The sequence below is a fragment of the Esox lucius genome, chromosome 17, assembly GCF_011004845.1.
Source record: "Esox lucius isolate fEsoLuc1 chromosome 17, fEsoLuc1.pri, whole genome shotgun sequence".
Taxonomy (NCBI): Eukaryota; Metazoa; Chordata; class Actinopteri; order Esociformes; family Esocidae; genus Esox; species Esox lucius.
The window spans coordinates 19,686,205-19,712,099 of record NC_047585.1 but is presented as its reverse complement, the minus strand read 5'-3'; the positions used below and the strand labels follow the sequence as shown (position 1 = coordinate 19,712,099).

Below are 25,895 nucleotides of genomic sequence, written 5' to 3'. Positions count from 1 at the left end.
AATGTGCTCATCTTAATCCCAGTCTCCTCTTCACGTGGTCTGGGCAGGCCCGTGCTTGATGAAAATGTGAGTAGAAAAGTGCTACCAAACTCCAGCCCTGTGAGACCTAAGCTCAGATCGTTTTTTTACAGCCAGCCTTCGATAGGAAAAAGATGACGATTTCATCGGCGTGTTTGGAATGTAAGAAGGCATGAAGACGATCCCACTGCTACGGAAAGTGTTCTCTGGCTCCCTTTTACCTCTTCTCCGTCTGTTCATCCCTCTCTCCTCCGTCCTCGGATGAGGGTTGGTTTAATTGTTGGACGACGGAGACCGTGGCAGCGGCTGTCACAGGAAGATAAATGGTTTTTTCCCGGGGCATGAGCAGAGGACCACACGGTGATGGAGGGCCCCTCTCCCAAAGCTCCGCTGGCTGCATTAGCCCGTCGCTTTATAACTGTGTGAAAGGGGCACTTCCAATGGCTCCCTCATTACTTACCGGCTCAGACGTGACTCTCAAAGGCCCCTGCCCTCTCACTTCATCCCCCTCACCTTGCATTCTCATCCTTCCCTTTTTAGGAGAGGGGAGACGTCCCTTCAATCCATCAGGTCCTCCCTCCCCATCGGTGACACCTATTGTTGTTTTGTCCCGCCTCCCAATCTTTACAAACATACATCAGACACCACCGTACGGCACCGGGCCCGCTGTACGCTTTCGCCATCCCCAGAGACGTGACTTTCTGACCTTTAGATCAAGAGTCCTCACTGGAGGAACATGCGGACACTTCCCCTAGTGGCGTTGGCGTGGATTTCTCCTCGGAATTCTTTCAAAGTCCTCCTGTCAGAATGAGTTCCGTTGCGCTGATGTTGTTGGGAAAGATGTAACCTCTGCAGGAGAGCCATTGTGAGTTGAGGGTTGTATAACCCAATCCACACCTGCTGTGGGGAGTCATAAGGTAACATAGTGGAGCGTAATTGTCCCCTACCCCAGGAGCAAGATGTGCATCGCACTCAATTACTGGAATATGGGAAAATCACATGCAGAGTCTCATCAGGAAAGTCACATGCAGAGTTACATCAGGAATATCACGTGCAGAGTTTCATCAGGAATATCATGTGCAGAATTTTAACATGAATTTCAGGGATGCAAATTAACTTGAGCATGCTTCCTTTGTCATCAGGGACTGAAATGAGAAAATCTGAATCTCACCTGGGCAGAATAACATTGTAAATAGAAAGGGTGCCATAGATCTGTGTTGAATCAGCTGTGTGTGTGAGACAACAAGCAGCATTAATTCTCGTGCTTTGGATGATTTTGCATCTTTCTAATTTTAGAAGGGAATTGATATAAAGACTTGCTTCATTTAATCCCATGAGGGTTGGTGCTCTTTATACTGGTTTTGATCACTTCTCTTAATACTTATGGACCAAGAATTTAATAAATATGCAAGTCTTTAGTTCTGGATTAACCAAGATTAAGATAATCTAAATGCCTCAGGGAGCAATGTGCAAGGCATGCTGTGGTGAAACGATAACAGTAAATGCTAATGTTGTGTCTTAAATGGATAATTCATTGACATTTATCATTGTTTAGCATTATTTTCAGAATATGCAGTTTATGATTATAGTAATTTAAAAATATAAATGCAGAGCCTTGGTCCAGTGTCAACACTACCTGCTCCATGCAATAACCATTTCTATCTTTCATCACTATCTGTCTCTACTTTCACCACTATCAGTCTCTACCTTTCATCACTATCCGTCTCTACTTTCACCACTATCCTTCTCTACTTTCACCACTATCAGTCTCTACCTTTCATCACTATCCGTCTCTACTTTCACCACTATCAGTCACTATCTTTCATCACTATCCGTCTCTCCCTTTCACCACTATCCGTCTCTCCCTTTCACCAATAACCGTCTCTACCTTTCACCACTATCCGTCTCTACTTTCACCACTATCCGTCTCTAACTTTCATCACTATCCGTCTCTACCTTTCACCACTATCCGTCTCTCCCTTTCACCACTATCTGTCTCTACCTTTCACCACTATCCGTCTCTACCTTTCACCACTATCCGTCTCTACCTTTCACCACTATCCGTCTCTCCCTTTCACCACTATCCGTCACTCTACCTTTCACCACTATCCTTCTCTACTTTCACCACTATCAGTCTCTATCTTTCATCACTATCCGTCTCTTCCTTTCACCACTATCCGTCTCTACCTTTCACCACTATCCGTCTCTACCTTTCACCACTATCCGTCTCTCCCTTTCACCACTATCCGTCTCTACCTTTCACCACTATCCGTCTCTACCTTTCACCACTATCCGTCTCTCCCTTTCACCACTATCCGTCACTCTACCTTTCACCACTATCCGTCTCTACTTTCACCACTATCTGTCTCTACTTTTCTCCACTATCTGTGCTGTATGCTGCCTGCTGTTACCTTCCTGGCTACATTCCCAAACTTTTTTCAAATTTACATATATAAACTAATTAGTCAAATTCTACTTTAAGAGTTTACCAACGCCTTATTTTTCATCTGTTGACCTCTTACCCAACTTTACTACATAATTAACAGAATTAGCAGAACTACTCACCCCCGAACACCCGACGCTACGTATCATTAAAATGCCTTATCACTGTAATTGTTGTAGCAACAACACGGAGGAGAACTATCATCTTCAGGTAAAGATAGCAGAGTTAGAAGCTCGGCTTCTGACACAAATGTCAGGCAAGGATTATGTTAGTGTAGAAATAGAAAAACCTGCGTCAGTCACCTGGAAGAAACGATAGTCATGTTTGCCCCCCAGCACAGCTCCTGCAGCCGGGCAAGAACTTTCTCTTGGTCACTGGGAAGAAATGTTCGACCAGTTAAACCAGAATTATTGCTAAATCCAAATGAGACTTTCAACAGGTTTTCCCCACTGGAGTCGGAGTCAAGGCCCGAGCCATCTTCGGAGGGGAATGATCGGCAGGCATGTTCTACCTGTGGCCTTGAAAAACTAAAATGCTAGCGAAGTCTAAAACAGGCAAGTATACAGAGTACAGAGATATCGTTATTCACGTTGGCACCAACGACGTTAGGATCAAACAGTCAGAGGTTACGTAGCAGAACATAGCATCAGCATGTAAACTAGCTAGAAAGATGTGTCGGCATCGAGTAATTGTCTCTGGCCCCCTCCCAGCTAGGGGTGGTGACGAGCTCTACAGCAGACTTGCGCAACTCATTCGCTGGCTGAAAAGGGAGTTTGTAGATAACTGGCTCTCATTTTGGGACTCTCCCAGAAATAGGGCCAGGCCTGATCTGCTGAGGAGCGACGGACTCCATCCCAGCTGGAGTGGTGCTCTTCTTTTATCTAGGGACATTGACAGGAGTCTCACTCCTATAGCCTCACCATGAGATAGGGTGCAGGTCAGGCCGCAGGCTGTTAGCCAGCCTGCTAGCCTAGTGGAGTCTGTCGATAGTATAGCCAGAGTAGTTAGTACAGCTTTACCTATTGCCACTGTGACTTGTTCCAGGCTGAGAAAAGTTTAACAAGGTAGTGCTAACAAAAACAACCTTATTAAGATAAACCCTTCCTCCACCTCGGTCACAAATAAAAATAAAAATGACTGTATCACCTCGCATCTCAAAATGGGACTCCTAAATGTTAGATCCCTTGCTCCAAAGGCAGTTGCAGTAAATGAATTAATCTCTGATCATAAACTAGATGTTATTGGTTTATGTGAAACATGGCTAAAGCCTGATGAATTAAAATGAGGCCTTTCCTCCTGGCTATAGTGATCATGTCCCTCGTGCATCCTGAAAAGGAGGGGGTGTTGCTAATATTTATGACAGTAAATATAAATTTACTCTCAAACACATTACTGATTTTCATTCTTTTGAAATGTTTCTCATGAAAATTAACCAGGCCGATAAATCGTTTTACATAGCTACTATTTATAGGCCCCCCGGGCCATACACAACGTTCCTCAATGAGTATCCAGAATTATTGTCTAATCTTGTAGTCATGGCAGATAGTATTCTAATTTTTGGCGATTTCATTATTCATATGGAAATGTCCAATGATCCTCTTCAAAAAGCCTTTGAAGCCATATATTGACTCAATGGGTTTTATCCATGATGTCTCAGGTCCAACACATTGCCACAATCACACCTTAGATTTAGTCCTGTCACGAGAAATAGATATTGTAGATCTAATAATTTCCCCCCAAAATCCTGGATTGTTGGATCTCTGTCTTATTACATTTACTGTTAAATCAAAAAATCCACTTGCTCCGCAAACAATGAGTTTCAAAAGCTGTACTATAAATTCTCGGACTACAAATAAATTCCTTGATATTCTTACAAGTTCGCTCATTTACGACAGAGTAAATAAGTCTGTAAACGATCAAATCAAGGATCTAAACTCAACACTGCGTAATACATTACACACGGTTGCACCACTAAAAACAAAAGAAATATTCAACAAGAAACTTGCTCCCTGGTACACAGACAATACTATAGCACATAAGCAAGCTTCCAGAAAATTGGAGCGAAAGTGGCGCTCCACCAAGTTGGAAGTATTCAGACTAGCCTGGATAGACAGTACACTACAGTACCGAAAATCACTCATGTCTGCTCGATCAGCTTATTTCTGTGAACGAAAACAATCCAAAATGTATCTTCGATACAGTTGCAAAGTTAACAAAAAAGCAAAGCTCAACAAGTGAAGTAGGTCTTCACTTTAGTTGTAATGAATACATGAACTACTTTGATGAAAAGATCATCATGATTAGAAAACAAATAACTGACTCCTCCTTAAATAGTTATAGTCCTCAAAATCTCAGTTGTCCTAAAAATGTCCTGAACCTCCCTGACCAGGTGTCAATGGGGACACTTGAATTTTTTGATCCCGTATCGCTCGAGACATTAACTAAATTTGTAATGAGTTCTAAACCCACAAACTGTCAGCTAGACCCGATTCCAACAAAATTACTTAAGGAGCTATTTCCTGTGCTAGGTCAGCCAATGTTGAACATTATACTTTTCTCCCTTTCCTCCGGTTGTGTACCAAACTCACTAAAAGTAGCAGAAATGAAGCCTCTTCTAAAAAATCTAATCTGGATCCCGACAATTAAAGGCCAATATCGAACCACCCGTTCCTCTCAAAAATCTTAGAAAAATGTGTTTCCCAACAACTGAATGCCTTCCTGAAGACAAATAACATTTATGAAATGCTCCAGTCCGGTTTCAGACCCCATCATAGTAGTTAGACTGCACTCGTGAAGGTAACAAATGACCTTCTAATGGCCTCAGACAAAGGTTCCGCATCCGTCCTGTTGCTTCTTGATCTTAGTGCTGCTTTTGACACTACTGATCACTCCCTTCTCTTAGAGAGACTGGAAACCCATATTGGGCAATGTGGACATGTTCTAGCCTGGTTTAAATCTTATTTATCTGAAAGATATCAGTTTGTTAGTGTGGATGGCATATCCTCTGACAAGTCAAAGGCATGCTTTGGTGTTCTTCAAGGCTCGGTTCTGGGCCCCTTATTGTTCTCACTATATATGCTGCCTCTGGGCGATGTAATCCGAAATCACAATATACATTTGAACTGTTATGCTGATGACACACAGTTATATATTTCAATGAAGCATGGAGAAGCACCAAAATTAGCTACTTTGGAAGCATGCGTTTCAGATATTAGGAAGTGGATGACAGAGAACTTCTTGCTCTTAAACTCAATAAAAACAGAAATGCTCGTTTTAGGACCCAAGAAACAAAGAGCGTTGTTATTGGATCTCACTGTGAACCTCGACGGCTGCATGGTTGTATCCCAAAAAACTGTAAGAAACCTTGGCGTTACCCTTGACCCTGACCTCTCCTTTGAAGAACATATAAAATATGTCTCAAGCGTTCCTTTTTTTAATCTTCGAAACTTTCAATCAAAAACTGATGCAGAAAAAATCCATGCTTTCGTTACTTCTAGAATAGATTACTGCAATGCTCTTCTTTCCAGTTACCCTGACAAATCAATAAAAAAACTTCAGTTAGTGCTGTACACAGCTGCTAGAATTCGAACTAGAACAAAAAAATTTGAACACATTACTCCAGTACTAGCATCCTTACACTGGCTGCTTGTTAGGGTTAGGGCTGAATTTAAGGTTTTACTGTTAACCTATAAATCAATACATGGACTTGCTCCTACTTACCTTACTGAAATGATCCAGCCCTGCATACCTACACATAATCTACAATCGCAAGATGCAGGCCTTTTCATTGTACCTAGACTTTTTAAACAAACAGCCGGAGGCAGGGCCTTTTCTCATAGAGCTTCACTACTGTGGAATGATCTGCCAATCAAGGTTAGAAATGTAGACTCAAGTGTCTACTAAAAGCTCATCTCTACAGCATGGTTTATGATTAGGTGTAGCCTGGCCTGGGGGCGTGAAGGTGACCAGAAAGGCTTGATACTGTCCACCCTTGCTGTCTTCCCAGGTGGGATCTCTTCGCCACTGGGATGCCCTCCCTATAATGCCTTTTGGGGGAAGAGTCATTGGCTTGTTGTTGTCTCTCTGTTTAAACTTTAGGAGGACATGAGTTCCTGGTCCACACCTGCGGAGTACCTGGTTTGGGGGGCCCGTTGCTATCCCTGTCCTTGTCCTTGTCCATCTGGTCATACTTCTGACCTAGTCTAAATTGAAATAGACTCTGGATTTAGCCCACATGCATTTATTAATTATTCCAATTGGACTCTTAATATCTCACCCGGCACAGCCAGAAGAGGACTGGTCACCCATCTGAGCCTGGGGCCTTCCTAAAATTCTGCCTTCTTAGGGAGTTTTTCCTAGCCACTGAAATTCAACACTGCTGTTGTTTGCTCCTTGGGGTTTAAGGCCGGGTGTTTCTGTAAAAGCACTTTGTGACAACTGCTGTTGTAAAAAGGGCTTTATAAATAAATGTGATTGATTGATTGATCTGTCTCTTCCTTTCATCACTATCTGTCTCTACCTTTCATCACTATCTGTCTCTACCTTTCATCACTATCTGTCTCTACCTTTCACCACTATCTGTCTCTACCTTTCATCACTATCTGTCTCTACCTTTCACCACTATCTGTCTCTACCTTTCATCACTATCTGTCTCTTCCTTTCACCACTATCTGTCTCTACCTTTCACCACTATCTGTCTCTACCTTTCATCACTATCTGTCTCTACCTTTCACCACTATCTGTCTCTACCTTTCATCACTATCTCTTCCTTTCACCACTATCTGTCTCTACCTTTCACCACTATCTGTCTCTACCTTTCATCACTATCTGTCTCTACCTTTCACCACTATCTGTCTCTACCTTTCACCACTATCTGTCTCTACCTTTCACCACTATCAGTCTCTACCTTTCATCACTAGCTGTCTCTACCTTTCTCAGCTATGTCTCTCTAAAAAAGATGGTTCAATACCCATCTTTATGTTTCCATTTTAAGTTTCCATTTTACCTGTGTTCCTCTGATTCATACTGTCAAAAAAAGGATTGAAAAAGCATTCAGTATGTACTGTAAGCAGGGTGTCTTCTCTGTTTAATATAAATATAGTATCTTACAGTGAATAAGCTGTATAGCATATATGAAGTATTTCTTTCTACCCCCCACATACATAACAAACATATCCAACATAATTTCAAGGGCTCTGGATTACATTTATATTACTTGATACTTACAAACTGTACAACATATCCATAGATGTTAGTTTTTTCCTTTCAGAGGTCTGGATCTGAGCACCTCTAAGATTATTTTTACATTTCTTTTGAGGGGAAACTCTTTTCAAGAGTAGCTCAAAATGGCAGGTGCATATATTTTCACAGTTTTCTGTAGTGGTCCCCAATGGTAATCAATCCCATTTTCATTGGTTCTAAGTAAGCAGGCTGAGATAGATATTTACATCTCTTACTTATCATGACAAAAAGTGTGCTTGGTCAGATAATTGAAAGGAAAGAATGCGCCCACACAACAATGTATGTAGAGTATACTGTATGCATCTCCCAGGAACCCACATCTCCCAGGAACCCAAGAACACACATTGGTAAAGCGAGGTTTTCAAAATGCAACTGATGACTTTTTATTGAACAACATCCTTTCAGACTGACAAATGTGGCAAATAGTGCAGCCAAATGCTTCCGTTTGATTCATAAGGCAAATAAAGTTATGGAGTGAAATTTAAAGGCAACGTTCCCAGAATGCATTCCTGCTAGACGATGAAATGACGGCCGAGTATGCACGGTATGCCACAAGTGCTCGGATTGAGCCCTTCTGTTTGCGTTTCTAGTCCTCGTCCAACCTGACTCATCTACATGTCACGCTGTGGGCTAACCACGAGTCCCTGTGTCTCTTTCCTCAGAAGGAGGGACATGTGAGGTGATCGCTGCCCACCGGTGCTGTAATAAGAACCGTATTGAGGAGCGCTCCCAGACCGTCAAGTGCTCCTGTCTACCGGGAAAGGTGGCCGGGACGACGCGTAACAAACCCTCATGTGTGGATGGTAAGGTCCTGTTCACTGCATGACATACGTTGTTTTTACAAAATGTTTTACTTCATATAGACTTACTCTATCCATGGCCTAACATTCAGAGGGTTTATTCAAAAAAGTAGTTAAGTAAAATTAGTGTTGAGTTTTTTGCCGTAGTTTTGCGCTTTGATTGTAATTGGCATGAACATTATGATGAACCAGACATCCACATGCTAAGATGTTTCAAAACTTTTTTTTATGTGGGTCCTTCTTGCTTGGTTGTCATCCGTCTTGGTGAAGTCAATTTAGATAGTAATAAAGCACTATTTGGGCACTAAGTTGAATTCTGCCTGAGTACTGGATTGGATATCGCAGTGTTCCACTCCTGGGAAGTGTCCAGGTTGCAAACTGCATGGCTGAAGGCATCTTAGGTTAATAAATGAGTACATGAAAACAAATCTGGAAGACTCTGGGCTGACACCTAACTGACAAAAATAATCTACAGAGTAACACAGTTACAGGAAACAGAGGACCAGAACACCAGCAGTCAGAAGCCTAGTGAGATAGAACAAATCAGAATAGAACAGAGAAGCTAGCTCCTTCATGCCGTCAGAACTATTTTATTATGAATTGTCTCCCCTCAAACTCCTCAAAGATCAAAGTCTAAGCTATCCCCACATAGGAAGAACAATGAGACGTCTTTATCATGAGTGATGTTGCAGCGAGTGTGTGTCTGTCTGCCCTCTTCATTCCATTTCATAGGCTTGGTTAGCCCCACTTGACACCATGATAGGTTCTGGAATGTGAATTAATTAAATAGTAGGGAGACAGAAAACCTAACAAAACAAATCTAACCAAACGCATTAACTTATTTTTTTTAAGTTCTGGTTTGACCTTTAATGCAAGGGACTCCATACCTGACTCACCCAACGTAAGGAAGTATGTTCACTTCTGTCCAATTCACCAAGAATCCCCGCCCCCGCGCCCCCAATGAATTTAAATAGTTCTAAACTTGATTAAACAATATCAAGTCACATTTAGTTATGAACTGAATGCTGAGACTCACTTCAGATTGAGGTAAATAAAACAACTTATAAAACAAGATTCTAAATAGCAACACAAGACAATAACAAGGAATAAATGCAGAATGGTAATTGTTCATCTAAAGGACCTGTTAGGATGGAACTGTTTTTACTATGTCTCTCTGGAAAATATATGTTAATGAAACATCGCCCGTCCCAACGTAACAACAACGTTTTCTCTTCAACCAACAATTCAAGCTTTATTCACAAGGAAATCATATTGGTCGTGGGCAAAGGAGTAAACCAATGTTAGATAGATTTATATCTTAACGTTGCCTTGATTTGATCAGTGTGATAGAATCCCAATAGAAGGAGAGATGGGAGGATGTGGAGTGAGGCAGCTAGCGGGGGAGGGAGGGGGTGGAGGGAGGTCGTGAGGTAGGGAGGGATGGGTCACGTTCACACTTCATGCCTCTGTGCTCTCGGCTCCTGCAGTGAGTGGCGAATCCCTGTACCTGTTACTGTATTGATTAACAACCTGTTATAGAGAGAGCTGAGATGAAAATGAAAATGACAAGTCACTGAACAACGATGTACCAGCAGTGAGCATGACTGCACCGCAAAAGAAAGAGAGCGATGGAGAGAGGGAGAGAGAGAGAGAGAGGGAGAGAGGGAGAGAGGGAGAGGGAGAGAGAGAGATAGAGAGGGAGAGAGAGAGAGAGAGAGGGAGAGATAGAGATAGAGAGATATTATTATTATAAATTGTAACATCAGTTTGACGGCGTCTCGAAATCACATTAACATAACTGTACAGTATGGCAAGTTTAACCCGTTTAACATCCCCCCCAAAAATATAGCACCCTACGCATCTACATATTTAACCAGACGGATGCCCCCCGCGGCCCCTCCAACACCACCTCCAGCAGCATCTGGTTTCCGATCCAGATACCGACCAGGACTCACCCCGTTTCGCTTCAGAGACATGGCGGCAGTGACAGGCAGGGTGGTTTGCTACTGGTAATCAAGGGAATTGCCAAGGCTTCTCTGTGTGAAGTCCTGAAAGTTGGGTTTTTTCTGTGGGACTGGGGTTCCATTTTCAACTCTGTGAGGGACTATAGACTTGTGGAGTCAGTATCCCGTGACTTTAAGCAGAGTGATGTGCCGCGGTGTGCCGGTCCGGCTGGCCCTGAACGATCTCATTCCCAGGTTTCCCGGTGTTAATGCTCCTTCTACAACGAGTGACGATGATGCAACCCAGCTTTACCCGTTTCTCCCTCGAGGGGACGAATGGCACGAACTCACAGGGGACATGCACCAAGCGCTTTAGTGTGTCTGTGACAAGACAGAGAGGTGACCGTACCTCCTTCCCACATGTCTTTGAGAAAGCATTGTGGGTGTAATGAAACGCTCTGGAACTTGGACAAATGTTTAAACCTTCTTGCTCTGGGCTGGATGTGTCAATATGTATTTTATACATGCATAATCGATTAGCAGAAATACAGTCTTTCCCAATTAGCCATAAAATCCCTGGTGAGAGAAAGAGAGTGGGAAAGGAAACAAGGATAATATCATGCTGAGCATGTCTCCACAGGTATTACATTGGATGCGTGTTGAGTGTTACTTTCAGAACTAAAGGAGGGAACGGTTCCTTTTACGTATAATGTTTACTCCTGAAAATGGTCATTGGATTTTTTTTTATCAATGCGTGTGAAATTTGTTCTTGTGTTGGAGGCTGGCGCCACACACACTCTCAGTGGGAGAGTGCTGTCGGCTTATCCCAGCATGGGGATTGATTATTAGCTTTGAAAAGGAGATCTATGTCCCAGTTATGTCAGGGCCAACAAGGCTCTTAGTGAGGAACATCCCTTTTAACAAGTCAAACACTCCGACTTATTTCTAACAGCCCATGCTAGGCCAATCAAATATGCTCAGATTAGGTGCCCGTCACTCTGCACCGCTGCCTTTATCCGCCTGTAAAATATGCAAGAGCACACTGTACACACACACACACACACACACACACACACACAGACAGACATAAACGTACAGAATCCCCCCCCCCCCCACACCATATAGACAGACACAAACTATTTACACTGTAGCAGGGAGGATCTCTTGTCACCAGAAACAAACACACTTTCTCTGATACGTACACATACTGTACACACAGATACACATTTGCTCTATCTCTTGAGCATATTAAGCGTGGCGCTAGCTGCTGATGGGGAATGAACCCTTCTGTTTGGCTGCGGGCGGGTAATGCTGAGCATGACAGGTTGTCATGGTACATTTGAAAAACGTCCAGGGGGAAAACACACATGGAAGCTAGTTACTTCAAGGCTGGAAAGAGACGCCTGATTCCTTAGTGCACTCAGCTGATCAAAGAAACAAACTGAATGTAGCCAGCCACAGAGTATCAAACACACTCAAAATAAATGGCAGTTTGATTAGGCCCTTCAAAATATTGTCTTTCTCTACACAGGACTATTGCCTAATTAGTAGTATCAGTGTTTCAAAGAGACATGTCTTAATGCAATGCAGCAGTATCATCTTAAAGGGTAGGAATAAATGAGTCACAAAGCATTTAAAACTACTGTTTCTGTTTCCTATTAAAGACTTGTACTACACATGGAACACACCAAGCAGATGTGTTCTCTATACTCACTCACACTGCTGGCTACATGTCTCTGTGTGGATACATTAAAACACCTGTCTTGCTTCATGCTTGACAGTAGCTAAAGTCAGAAACTGCAAGTTATTGACCCATCATAGGCCTGCAGTGCATCAACCTGGCAATACAGTTATGGGGTCAGTTCAGGACCATTGTAGCATTGAACACACCTGCTAAATGGAGAACAGCTGAAGGCTAACAAATACTAAAGGCTGATCCTGCTTGAAATGCAGCATAGCAGCCTTAACTTGAAGCTAGTCAATGCTGATCCATGCAGGCCGGTCTGACCTGCATGGTCTAGCTCCCCCTAACCAAACATGGCAAGTGTAAAAGAAGAACCAATTAAGAGTTTTCACAACCTGTTAATGGGGAAACAGACAGGAGGTTGAAGATGACTCTATCCCTGAACATTGGTTAATGTTTATGGCGACTACATGAACAACGTGTTCCTCATACTCAACAGGTGGTCCACTGGCCAGATCCAGAATATAATATTATTACGGGAAAAGTATGATAATATAAAAATTTATACTAAGAATACTAAGAATCTAATTATTTTTAATACTGTATTTAATGTTGTTAGTTGATACACAGATTAAGCACTGCTTTCATTAGGCTGTAAGGCATCAAGCATCCACTTAATAAAACCAATAGGAGAACCCTAGGCTTACATGTTGTGTCAATGGTGACTGGGTCCTGAACCATTCAAATGCATTTAAAATGAGGAGAAGTTAAGCAGTGATGAACAATGCTAGTCCTGTTGCCTGTCATTGTTTAGGATGTAGTTTTAGCACATTTGGGGATTTGGGGCAGAAATCCATCCTAGTAATTGAGGATAAGAATATAGCAGCAGATTATTTAAAGTGTTGATATTCATAATGTTTATTCTAATTGAACTGACACTTGATAAGCACTCATTACCCAGTCAACTCTGAGAGCCCAACATTGTTTGATGTAGGCCACTGCATGTTATGTGGGCCTACACTGGAAGAAAATAGTCATTGTTGATTCAAAATGCAGTGGCAAGACAAACAGCTGCAACAGGATTCCGACTTCGTGTGTGAACATTTAGTTGAAGAAACGATCCTACTGCAGCTCGTTGTTTTAAAACTGTCTGTGAATCAGCAAATGTCTTCTATGTGACTATTCTCCACTATCAGAAAAAAGTGAATGCTGGTCACTAGAGAAAACACTATGAAGGCTGGTCATCAGTGTCCAGTAAAAAGTGAATGCTGGTCACCAGAGAAAACATTGTGAAGGCTGTTCACTAGCAAAAACTAATGGAAGGCAGGTGAGGAGCTGTATTCTGTTTTTTCTTTCACCAGATGAGACAGAGATGGAATTTTCTTTAGTTTGAGATTGTGGACCAGAATGAAATAGCTGACTTAAGACTTTGTCACATCCCTCTGAGCACTCCCACTGTAGCAGACATCATTAGACACTTGACCTTTCAACTGACAAGACAGGATGTGCTCTTCACTAAGGGCAGGAGTAATTCAGTCAGCCAGGACTATTCCTATTTTTGCCCCACTCCCCTTACCGTAGCTCACAATTGCTCACTCGCTTTAAAGTTCCGTCCATTTTAGACATTCTATTTTTTGCAAGATCTATTGTACAGGTTAGAATTGACAACAGGCAATTTGAAGACTCCTCTTTCATCACAAGAGATACTGCTATCAAACGACCACTTGGACACACGTCAAGACTACAATACTCTTAGAAACACACAGACAGAATGTACAGTACACACAAACACACATATGCACTTGTCGCGTTAAACAATTACAGCCTACGCTCCCAGGGTAGTCTTTATAAGAGTGTAGTAATTGAGTGGCCGAACGACGAATATCTAATCAAGAGTGAGTGTGGAACTCTGAAGAGCAGAGATTAATACAGAATAATGGCCTGTAAAACTGACCTCGGATCTGGGGACTCTGTCTTGGATACCTCCATAATTATACCCTGGCTTCATTATTCCAGCTCTGTGGGCCATTCACAGCCTTATTACAGCCATTACACACTGGTCAGTCTCCCTCATACAACAGTCTCAATTGTGACTGGTCTGTTGGGAGTGGACTCCCATGATTGATTGAGTTGGAGTGGGGGGAACTCAGTTTCCTCAGAATGAGATCTCAGCCCCCACAAAAATAGAACACATCAAACATTTATTGTGTATCTAAATAATAGTAATTTAAAGACTGTAGTAAAAATGTATTTATAGTGGTAAATGTGAGGATAAAAACTTCCATTACATGGACACTGCCACATTTCTTCAGGATATACAGTAGTTTGTGACCTTCTGCAGCAGCCTGCAAAATATGTTCTTTGGTTCAGTTGTTGAGCAGAGCTGTAGCCTATGTATGTTTTGGTTCTACAAAACGGTTTCCATCGACACAATTCAATGCTAAATTATATGGACTCATTTCTGCACCATGCGCATTCCCTTATCAGTTCTACGCGTTTCTTTATATTCTCAATGCTGCCTCATAGACAATTACTGTTCGGAGCAAGGCTGTGAGACGGCTGGAACACATATTCATCCTGCAGTAGAACTTCATCCAGCAGGTCAAATAAGTGGCTAAATTATACAAGTCACCCTGGAATAAACAGTATGACTCTTGAGTCAGTAACGACTGTTGTTTAAAAAGAATGAATCTTTCACAAACCAAGTCACGGTTCTGTTTAGATTCTGTTCCCTTCCTCCACTAGAGCATAGTTCACTGTTTCTGTATCGATGCTGGAATCATTTTTGTAGAGGATGCGTGCAGGTAGAGCTGTTTACATTTTAAGAGACATGTTTGACAGTGAGATAAAAACAATATGACCGGTTGTGTTCATAGTTTAATGTCTTTACCAATGTGGCCCGGTACCCATTCTACACAAAATAGAACCCCCCTGAATGTTACAGTGGAATCTGCCCTCTGGAGAGTTCTGGCGACCATAAAGGCACTTCGGTCGCATGGCGCATTTCTCTTGCCCAGTCGAGCGTGGTATGATTGCATACCTCTAATCTTTAGTTTGACCAATGATATTATAGAAAATTAAGCAGAACCAAGTGGAAGTATAAATTAACCTTAAGAATCTAGGGGGGCATGGTGCCAGACAGAGGTACTGGAAGGCCAGGGGGTCCAGGGAGCTGGAGGTATAAAGGGAACTTCACATTTATCCAGTGTGAGTTATCGATTCATGCCCTCAAACTTGAAAAGAACCGCTGCAGAAAAGCGCGAAAACATAAACCCTAATCACTTTCGACTCCTGATCCTGACCCAAGGCAATCAATTAGAGTGGCATAAGAGAACGACCCTGAGGGCCACTGGAAAACCTTTTTTTTTTGGTGTGATTAATTTCAGGTAATTTCTGTCAAATATTCTGAGGCTGTTCCAATATTAAAAACATTAACAATTAACTGAACTATCAGATATGCCCTCGCAACTCAACTGGAAGTTGTTCAAACACTGTGCTAGACATGTGTCAGGGTAAATCTATCTATTTCAGGGATGTTAAACTGACATGCCCCTTGTATAAGCTCATTTAGGTACTAATTTGGGGTAAAATTATACTACAATATGTAAGATGTATTGTACAGACAATTTACACATTCGTATTAATAGATTTTCTGTCTACTAGCTGCTGTCTGTGACTCAGGTCAAATAGGATGTGCATACAGTACGAATCATAATATAACCTGTAGGCTTTATGTATTTATGTGTGAAATGGGAATGTGTGTCTTTGAAAATATTTAGGTGTGAAAAGGAATTGTGTGTTTTGCACATAACTCCCCATAGGAAATGTTGACCATTATTGACGTAACCCTTGAGAAACTATGGTTTGTGCATTGATCAATGGCAAAGGTTCAGTTTTTTCAGCTTTGGTTTTTGAGCTAACAACTTTCTGGTTAAGAACAACAAGGCTACCTATCACTTAATTAGCCCATGTCAGCTTTAATGTATTGGTAAGTTAGTCAGCTATCAAAACGTTTACTAATCATGATTTCATTAGGTTAGGGTTTCAGTATTTCACTGCTGAAACCCTGTTGTATTTCTTACCGTCAGTTGTTGTTAATTTCCTGCCACAGATTCCTGTGAGATAAAATACCACAAATGACAATCAAATCAGCCTCATGGTGGTGCTGTCATAAGCCTCCAAAGGGACAAACTTCATAAGCTCACAACACCCACACCATGTGACCTAGAGTCTTGAAAATTGTCACTTCACTATACACATTTATGCTGATTTATAATAATGCCAGTGTGTCCCTTATTGGATTTTCAGATATTCTGAATGTTTTAAAAATTGCTCATAACCTTTCTCCTTTAGTACCAAATGACCCACCTTACTATAACTTGAAATTTGGCATCGATGGATGAGGGTCTTTAAATGTTATATAAACCAAGCCAGTATGTCATGAAACATAACTACTCTTGACCAATGAACATGTGCTGGGGGCGTGGTTTTGCGAACAATTTACATGCAATTCCAACATGCGTAACTGTAGTGAAAGACATTCTTGATAGATATTCACAATCATGCAACAACCAAACGAGAACAAGAAATTTGTGACCAACCGCACAGAGGCCCTACTGAGTCAGCCACATTTGCAAGATCAGGTCCCTTACCCTTTATGACTTTTGAAATAGATACATTGTTTCATTTCCTCACAAGGAACATATTTTCCATTAAGACCCATTGACTACACCATGATGGATTTTTGACAATATAGAATTTTTGAGAAACGTTTTAAAAGTTTATCCAGGGGTATTTAACTCTGTACCTTGAAGCCAGTTCCACTCCATTTTTTCTTTGCAACTCTCTAATCAGGGACCTATTTAGACCTGGAACACCAGCTGGGTGAAATTAATGATGAGGTAGAACAGAAAACCAGCAGGCTCCTGAATTTGTAAGGTAAGAATTGAATACCCCATACGCCTATAGTAACAAATGACAAATCATCACGTAACTTGACAATTGGCATATATGGGCAACGCTCTTGCTTAATTAAATGAACCAGGCCAGATTGTCAAGAAACATGTCTGGGGATCTGTAAAATAATAGTGAAGACATTAATTATACTGTAAAATAACGCCTATGGAATCATGTATTAATCATAAAGTGTTAAACAGATGAAAATACATATCACATTGTAGATTCTATAAATGTTCCACCCTTTGTCTTGATGACAGCTTAGCAAACTCTTGGCATTCTCTCAGCCAGCTTCATGGGGTTGTCACCTGGAATGCATTTCATTTAATGGGTGCATCTTGTTAAAAGTTAGTTTGTGGAATATCTTTCCTTAATGCGTTTGAGACGATCACTTGTGTTGTGACAATCGGGTCGTCATGTCTGTACTGTGGTAGTCCATATTATGGCACAAACAGATCAAATAAGCAAAGAGAAACAGCAGTCCATCAATTCTTTAAGACAAAAAAGTCAGTCAATGTGGCAAATGTCAAGAACTTTGATGGTTACTTCAAGTGCTGTCGTAAAAACCATCAAGCTTAAAAATGACTGGTACTTTAAATGCATGTTAATCAGACACAGATAATCACATCATAATATCAATTGACGTAAATTGTATTATGCTGTAACACAGCAAGTACATTCAGTTTGGCTCTGTGGTGGCACCATAACGGCCACAGGACGATATATTTGTGTCATTCAGTGTGACTGTATTTGGGACACTTTCAGGTTTATGAATCTAGCTAATTCATCAACTTTGGCCATTTGGGGACACCACATCACATAAAAAAACTTTAATGTGGCATTTGGTGCATCTATGCACATATGGTGCATATATGTCAGAACAAAAGTGACGCAATAAGGCCAATGCTAGCAGAATGCTGAAACCCGCACAATGCTCCTTGCAGCTTAAGTTTTTCTGTATAAGGCGGTTGTGTATTGTATCGCATCAAATGTGCTGTTTGCAACCCTTTTATTGAAGTGACAAGTTTTGGAAAATACAGAAGGAATTCCCTAGCTGTTTCTTCTGACAGGATAAAAGGCCTGGAGACACATTGGTTTTTGCTCCTTCACAGCCAGAGCTTTATGCGAATTCAATCAGAGTAATCAGAAACTGTTTTCTGAAATAGTCTTGTCACAAAATGGAATGCTAAAAACTAATGGTTGGGGTAAAAATAAATAAATGAACTCTTTAGCCCTGGAACACAAGAAGATTTGGGGCTTTGATGTAGGATGCCCACAATCCTCTTTATTGATTTTTTTGCCTTTGCTGTAAAAATGTAATCAATTCCTGCAAGTATCTATTAGATATAATGAATTGTAAAAAACACTGGGAAAAAAAATATTATAGCTGTTTTTATTTTTTTTGCTATTTGTTTTCATGCAGTAAGGGCCGATTTCACAATGGTTTCAAATTATTTCAAACATTTTAGGTTCCAAAACTCCACAATGAATTGCAACATGGTCTATGGTATCTCCTTCAAACAATTCTGTACGCAATCTTCATGCAAATCATAAACTAAGGGGAAAAAGAAGGGCAATGAGTTCAGCATTAGTAATGTCAAACGTCATAAAAGAATGATTGATGAGTCCTGTACGAAAACTGTCACCTTTATCCATCAGGGTGGCAGCAATTGGGGACTGACCTGATTTTTATGACCAGACTTAGCTACCTGGTCAGCAACCCAGGCCTAGTGACCTGTTCTAATTAATCCACATCCCCTCCATAGTCCTCGTCTGGAGAGTAGGGGGAAACGGCTTACTAAGGGTTGGTATTGAGAAAAGGGGAGACAGAGGTGGATTGAGGGATGGGACTTAGCCCAAAGAATCTCACTTTTCCAGAGGTCACTCTGAGAGAGGTGGCCTGGCCTGGATTCAGCTCCACATCCTCACCCTTTCCTTCAGAACCTGATGCTCTCGCCTCCTGCACTTACTGGATCGCAGAGAAAAGTCTGTCAGGTACAGGTCTGGTATTAAAGTGGTTAGATCAGTTCGTTTTTTGTTTTTTTTTACGATGTGGATATTATGAAAGATTTAACACTAAAAAAGATGGAGGATCCACTGTCTGACACTGTCTTATCAACAGAAAACCTGTCTGCAGGGTAACTACTGTGGACAGGATACCCCAAGGTGTTTACATCCCTTTGCACATAAAGTCATTATGCTGTTCATAATGAGGGCAGATTTATTGTCCCTGAGACATGCTTGACAAGCAGATACAATTGGCTGGCCCTATAGAAATGGCCAACGCATGTAGATGCTGCATATTATCCAGCACATAATGTGCGGTGAAGTCAATGTCGTGTGGAGTAGAGTAAATACCATTCATCATTCATGCAAAATCTAGCTCATCTTTCAACCCCTCTGGGGAGGCAACATTTTAATCTCATCTCTCTCCCTTTCTTATTTATTTTTTTCCCCTCTGTCCCTCTCATCTCTATCTCTCTCTACCTTTAATCCCTCTCTCTCACTATCTTTTCTTCCCTTCTTCCCCTATTTTTCCTTTCCATTCCAAAGGATAGATTCTTTATTTGCAGGTATTACCTTACCATTTTCATTTTAGGATGGATTCTGCATTCAAAGTGTTGAATATAAATCCTTCTCAGTGTTCATATAATGGAAAGCAAGTTTCTAGATTCCGCTGTTTACATCTAAAAAAAGGAACTAAATGGAAAACAGGTTCACTGCAACCCATTTTGGAATTTATTTTTACAATGGAAGGTTAGTTTATCCAGATTGGCTTAACTAGAAGAACATGGAAACAAACATTTAGAAACTCAAATAAAACATTTGGAAACTAGAATGAAAGGGATTAATTGCATTATGAGATGTGTCCTCCTATCCCACATGGGATTGATGAGAGAGTGAGAGAGAGACACACACAAGTGTGTGATAATTACTTTATGTGGTGAACAGCCATGGGGTAGCATAGAGGTTAATGTGAGTTTGGTTGGTGTGCAGAGAAAGGGAACAATTTGCTCTTGGCTCAGCTAGCTCCAGGAGCTTCAGTGCATGGTTAGGCCGTCTTCAGGGACAGGGGAGGGGAAAGGCTGGGATTAGCCTCTGTGGTTTTTGTAAAACTAATTCAGCGTCTGTTCTTATTGTAGTGTGTATACAGTCCAGTGTGTCAGAAAGTAGGCTACAGTTTAGCTTGTTCTCTATCCCTGTGTTGCTATAGTTTCTACCACAATGAACAGGGAGCTGTATTGTATCCTGTGTTTTTGAAAAGCTGCTTAGCAAATATTCTTAGCCTGTCTGTCACCCTGGTTACACAGGTTACAGAATAACTTTACCAGAAAGGTGAAAAGGGAAATGAATATTTTTTTTTTGCATTCAACTTATCCAGTTCGAGAATAATAATGCCCTTTTGACAGCTTGAAGTGCAGTACAAGTACTTTTTAAAGAAGAAACCAGGTACAGTACTACATTTTGTACACCTACTCAATCAGGGGTATTTTTTTATTTTTACTATTTTCCTAATTGTAGAATAATTGTGTAGACATCAAGTCTATGAAATAACATATGGAATCATGGAGTAACCATACAAGTTTTTAAAACAGTTCTATTTAAGATTCTTAAAGTTGCCACCCTTTGCCTTGATAACAGCTTTGCCCACTCTTGGCATTCTCTCAACCAGTTTCCTGAGGTAGTCACTTGGAATGTTTTTCCAGCACTCTAGAAGGAGTTTGCACACAAGCTGAGAACATTTTGGCTCATCTCAACTGGGTTGGAGTCAGGTAACTGTGGAGGCAAGGTCATCTGTGAATGATGTGGTAGACATGCTGGTTGAGTCTGCCTTGAATTCTATATAAATAACAGTCACTGTCACCAGCAAAGCACCCCCACAACATGACACCTCCTCCATGGGCGGAACCACACATGAGATCATCCATTTACCCACATGTCTCACAGAGACATAGTAGTTGGGACCAAAAACATCACATTTGGACTCATCAGACCAAAGGACAGATTTCCACCAGTCTAATATCCATTTCTCATGTTTCTTGGCCCAGGCAAGTCTCTTTTATAGGTGTCCTTCAGTAGTGGCTTCTTTACAGCAAGTCAATCATAAAGGCTTGATTTATGCAGTCTCCTCTGAATAGTTCATGTAGAGATGTGTCTGTTACTTGAACTCTGTGAAGAATTTATTTGGGCTGCAATATGAGGTGCAAATAATTGCTGATTTCTGAGTCTGGTAACTCTAATAAACTCCTCTGCTGCAGAGGTAATTCTCGGTCTTCCATTTCTTTAATGCTCCTCATGAGACCCAGTTTCCCCATTGAGCCGTTTTTTTGTGACAGCACTTGAAGAAAATGTCATAGTTCTTTAAATGTTCCAGATTAACTGACCTTCAGGTCTTAAGTAAAGGCAGGCTGTTGTTTCTCTTTGCATATTTAACTTGTTCGTGCCATAATATGGACTACTACAGTACAGACATAAGGATGGTCTTCTGTATCCCAACCCTACATCGTCACAGCACAACTGATTGGTTCAAACACATTCAGAAGAAAAGAAATTCCCACTAATTAACTTTTAACAAGGCACACCTGTTAATTTAAATGCATTCCAGGTGACAACCCCATGAAGCTGGTTGAGAGAAAGCAAAGTGTGTGCAAAGCTGTTATCAAGGAAAAGGGTGGTGTGACTTTGTTCTATCCATTCCTAGGTTTTACCCAAAGCTAGATTGCCCCTCCTTTTCTGAGGACACTAAAGGAACATTATAGATGACCCTATCAAGACAGATGGCTTTTATAGCTTAACAAATTGACAGAGGACCCAATGATCTACTGATACTGTACCATTCAAAGATGTGTGCCGCAATCAAATAAACAAAGACCAGATCCCCTCTCCCAGAATTACCACATTATCAGCACCTCTGGCATTCCTCTTCTTGTCTAAACACATGGCCTCAGTACTTTTCTATTAAGCCCAATATCTAACTAATAATTCTTTATTTCCCTATAAATTTGTAGAATTCATTAATACATCAGCTCAGTGAATTTCTATTTCTAACAGTGGCCATTTTGAAGAATCTGCCATATGAAATGTATTGTGATCTGTTTAGCATTATTATTTTTTGGTTACTATGTGAGTCTATATCTGTTATTTCATAGTTTAGATATCTTCACCATTATTCTAATGTGGAAAATAGTAAAAATAAAGAAATAACCTTGAATGAGTACGTGTCCAATCTTTTGACTGGTACTTCAGATGCGCACACACACAAACATAAAAATACAAACACACCCACATTAGTTGAGAAGATGAGAAAGAACCTTATTTGTTTTTGTTTAATAGCTAGAGGTCATATTTTGTAGATGTTAATGAGAGGCAATTAGTTTTGATTAAAAATAAGATTACTGCCTTCCAATGCAATGCTTCTATATCAAACCAAAATAATAATTAATCACTGTTTGGGCAAGACATTATTGTCAACAGCAAGTTTCATATCAGAAACGGTACAAATTGCTTTGAGCAAAGAATGAGAAAACGCTAATTTAGAACAGGGATTCTTGAAAATGGGCACTATCTACTTTCACAAATATTTTCTTAGTATCCATTTTGTTTTGTATGCTGCATGCATCTCAAAATGCAGAGACGACGTTCTAGTTCATGAAAAGTGTTGAGGGAGATTTTAGACGTTTAACAGGTTGATTTGAGTCATTATGTGCGAATGTATTGAGCACCCTTTTTGAATGGATTACACTCCCTTTGCCTCTCTATTAATGTGCTTGGACACAGGGCTCTGTGAACGGCCAGCCTCTTTAGCTATGACCTTTTGTGTCTTGCCCTCCTTGTGCAAGGTGTCAATGGTCGTCTTTTGGACAGCTGTTAAGTCAGCAGTCTTCCCCATGTTTGTGTTGCCTACAGAACTAGACTGAGAGAACATTTAAAGGCCTTTGCAGGTGTTTTGGGTTAATTAGCTGATTAGAGTGTGGCACCAGGTGTCTTCAATATTGAACCTTTTCACAATATTCAAATGTTCTGAGATACTGAATTTGGGATTTTCATTAGTTGTCAGTTATAATCATCAAAATTAAAATAAATTAACACTTGAAATATATCAGTCTGTGTGGAATGAATGTATACATTATACAAGTTTCACTTTTTGAATGGAATTACTGAAATAAATAAACTTTTTAATGATATTCTAATTTTATAACCAGCATGCAGAAAATGAATGGGAATGATATGTAATTTTGCTAACTTTCTAGTAATTTAACATTAGGTAATAACTAGCTAATGTTAGCTTTCATATTTCCATATGCTGGCTAGACAAATAAAAGCAACTTCATTTAGCCAGCTGCTATATAGCATGGTAAAATGATTGTAAATTTGCAAGCTAATAGTTGGTTACATTTGCTACTGCCTAGCATTATCTAGTATTTGGTTATTATCAAATTATTATAGCATTATCAAATTATGTTATGTGTATTGTAAAATATGTGGCTTCGCAAAATCTTACCATGATTTTATGATGAGCAAATACATTAGTGAAGTTGTAACATATCACTCTATTTTTTGCAATGCTTGTTTACTAACACAATCTTACACAAGGCTGTCTAGAAGTAAAGTACTCCAACTATTCACACCTCTGCTAACAGCCCTCCTAATGTCCTTTCATGGATGAGTGTAACAAAACACATACCACCACCTCAGGGAGAGGCATGTCTTACTTGCTGTGGAGTGCAGAAAGAACCAGATTGTTGTTTATGAAAGTGTTTCTCCATTCAGCTTCTTGGGACCCAAAGGGGTGGACATTTATAACTGAGAACTGGAAACCTGATTATAGCTCTGGATAACAGATTATAATTGTCAATGTTAATATCATTTAATTTGTTTCACATTCATGATTTGAATGTTACATTTCTTATAGACCAATATGAATATATATTGTTTGTTGTTTTTTTAACTTGAAAATGGCAGCAGGAAGGAGGCAAAGAAGAATGGATTATTTATAAACTATTGCACTGTTCTCTCTGTGTACCGATGCTGTAATTCATGGCTATCTACAAGTAGCAGTACAAGTTGCTGTACTGCTCTTCCTCTATCTGTGTGTGTTTGTTTTCGTAAAACTGGCACACTTCACTCATCTCTGAAAGACAGAAACAAAATGTTACATTCAGCATACTATTTGTGAAACATAAATGTTCAATCTGGTCCCAATATGTTGGCAAGAGTCTTGGATATACATTGCAGTCTGTAGGTATTTGGATAGAGACACAGGTTTAGTTGTTTTGGCTGCACTCTAGAAAGTTGGATTTGAAATAAGTGTGGATTGTTAGCTTGAATTTGAGGGTATTTGCAGGAGTTCATTTCATGGGACAAAAAGGGATTAATTAACATAATAAAGTTGTCATATTTGCTACTTGGTTGCAAATACTTTGCATTTACTTTGATGTCCAAAGACATGACCAGACGCTGTGTATATTCACTGGAGATGTTCTGCCAGGCCCGTAACACAGCCATGTTCAGTTCCTGTTTGTTTCAAGGCATTTTTGCCATGGATCTTGTCTTCAAGTAAAATGCATGCTTAATTGGATTCAGGTTGGGAGATTGACTTGGCCGTTCAAAAACATTCCACTTTTTGGTCCTGAAAAACACCTTGGTTGCTGTAGCAGTATGTTTGGTGTCACTGTCCTGCCACAAGGTGAAGTGCTGTCCAATGAGCTTAGAGGCATTTGGGAGGATTTGAACAGACCAAACATACAGTCTTCATTCCCAGCTGCTAAGATCTTTTAGTTCCTATGGCCATTACTGAAGCGGGGAAAAATATCATTTTCCCAAAACGCTTCTTGGTCTTGACCAAAAAAAAAGATTTAAAAATTGGAGGCGCGGGTATCTCAGAATGTATTAAAAGTATTGATAGATGGAAATATTGTTGATCGTTGTGATTGGTTTTTGTATAGTGGTCTTGTATTGTATGTACTTGCTGACTATTGTTACTTCCTGCTGAACTTCTTACCAGTTCCCCCTCGAAAAATAGGTATTTAACAAGGGTTTTTTCCTGGTTATAAAAAGGTTTAATAATAAAAAACGTCAGAATGTATCCTATTGCTGCTGTCAACCGTTACATAATCAGGAAAGACAAGTGAGCCAGTTCGAGTGGCAGCTATACATACCATAAGCATTATCCACCTTATTTTTCTGATTGTTAATTTCTTTCCTTACCTGCCTCTTGCCAATACTGTGGTACATGTTAATATCAGTCTCATCTGCCAAAAATACCTATTTTCCAGAACCCTGCAGGCACTTTGTGGTATTTTTAGGCCTTGCTGTTTTTTTAGGCCAGCTAGTGTTTCTTGTGGTCCAGCTTCTGTATTTGGCTGGTGAAGTCTTCTGTGAATCTTAGGGGCTGACACATCCACTCCTACCTCCTGGAGAATGTTCCTGATCTGTCAAACACTATTTCTTCATTATGGTGAGCATTCTACATCCACTGTCCAAGTCTTCCTTAGTCTACCAGGTCATTTGACATTGTTGAGCTAAGCAATATTTTCTCTGTTGTTAATATACCAAAAAGTAGATATTGGCACATTAAATATTTTTGCTATTTCTCTGATTTATTCTGATTTATCTTCATCGCGATGGCCAGCTTGAATTGTATTAGAACATATTTGGATGTTAGACACCAGCAACAGACTAAAAATGCATACCTAAAATCAAGTGTAGACACTGACACCTATCATGCACAAATGATCAAACAAAACACCGATGCATAGTGCATAGTAAGAGACAGCTGTAAAGTCAATTGTCCAAATATTTTTAGTGCC

The 25,895-nt window shown here is 40.4% G+C and overlaps 1 protein-coding gene across 5 annotated transcripts in view; it reads left to right on the top strand.

The window, feature by feature from the left end:
* The window catches only part of LOC105017301 (chemokine-like protein TAFA-1), a 187,202-nt gene that overhangs the window by 146,921 nt on the left and 14,386 nt on the right, over window positions 1-25,895 (top strand). For 4 of the 5 annotated variants that reach the window (XM_020055490.2, XM_020055492.2, XM_010881801.3 and 1 more), the window contains exon 3: window positions 8,365-8,505. In XM_020055490.2, the coding sequence (XP_019911049.1) occupies window positions 8,365-8,505 (141 nt within the window). The remainder of the gene's footprint in view (window positions 1-8,364; window positions 8,506-25,895) is intronic. The other variant, XM_020055491.2, reaches the window with a different exon arrangement.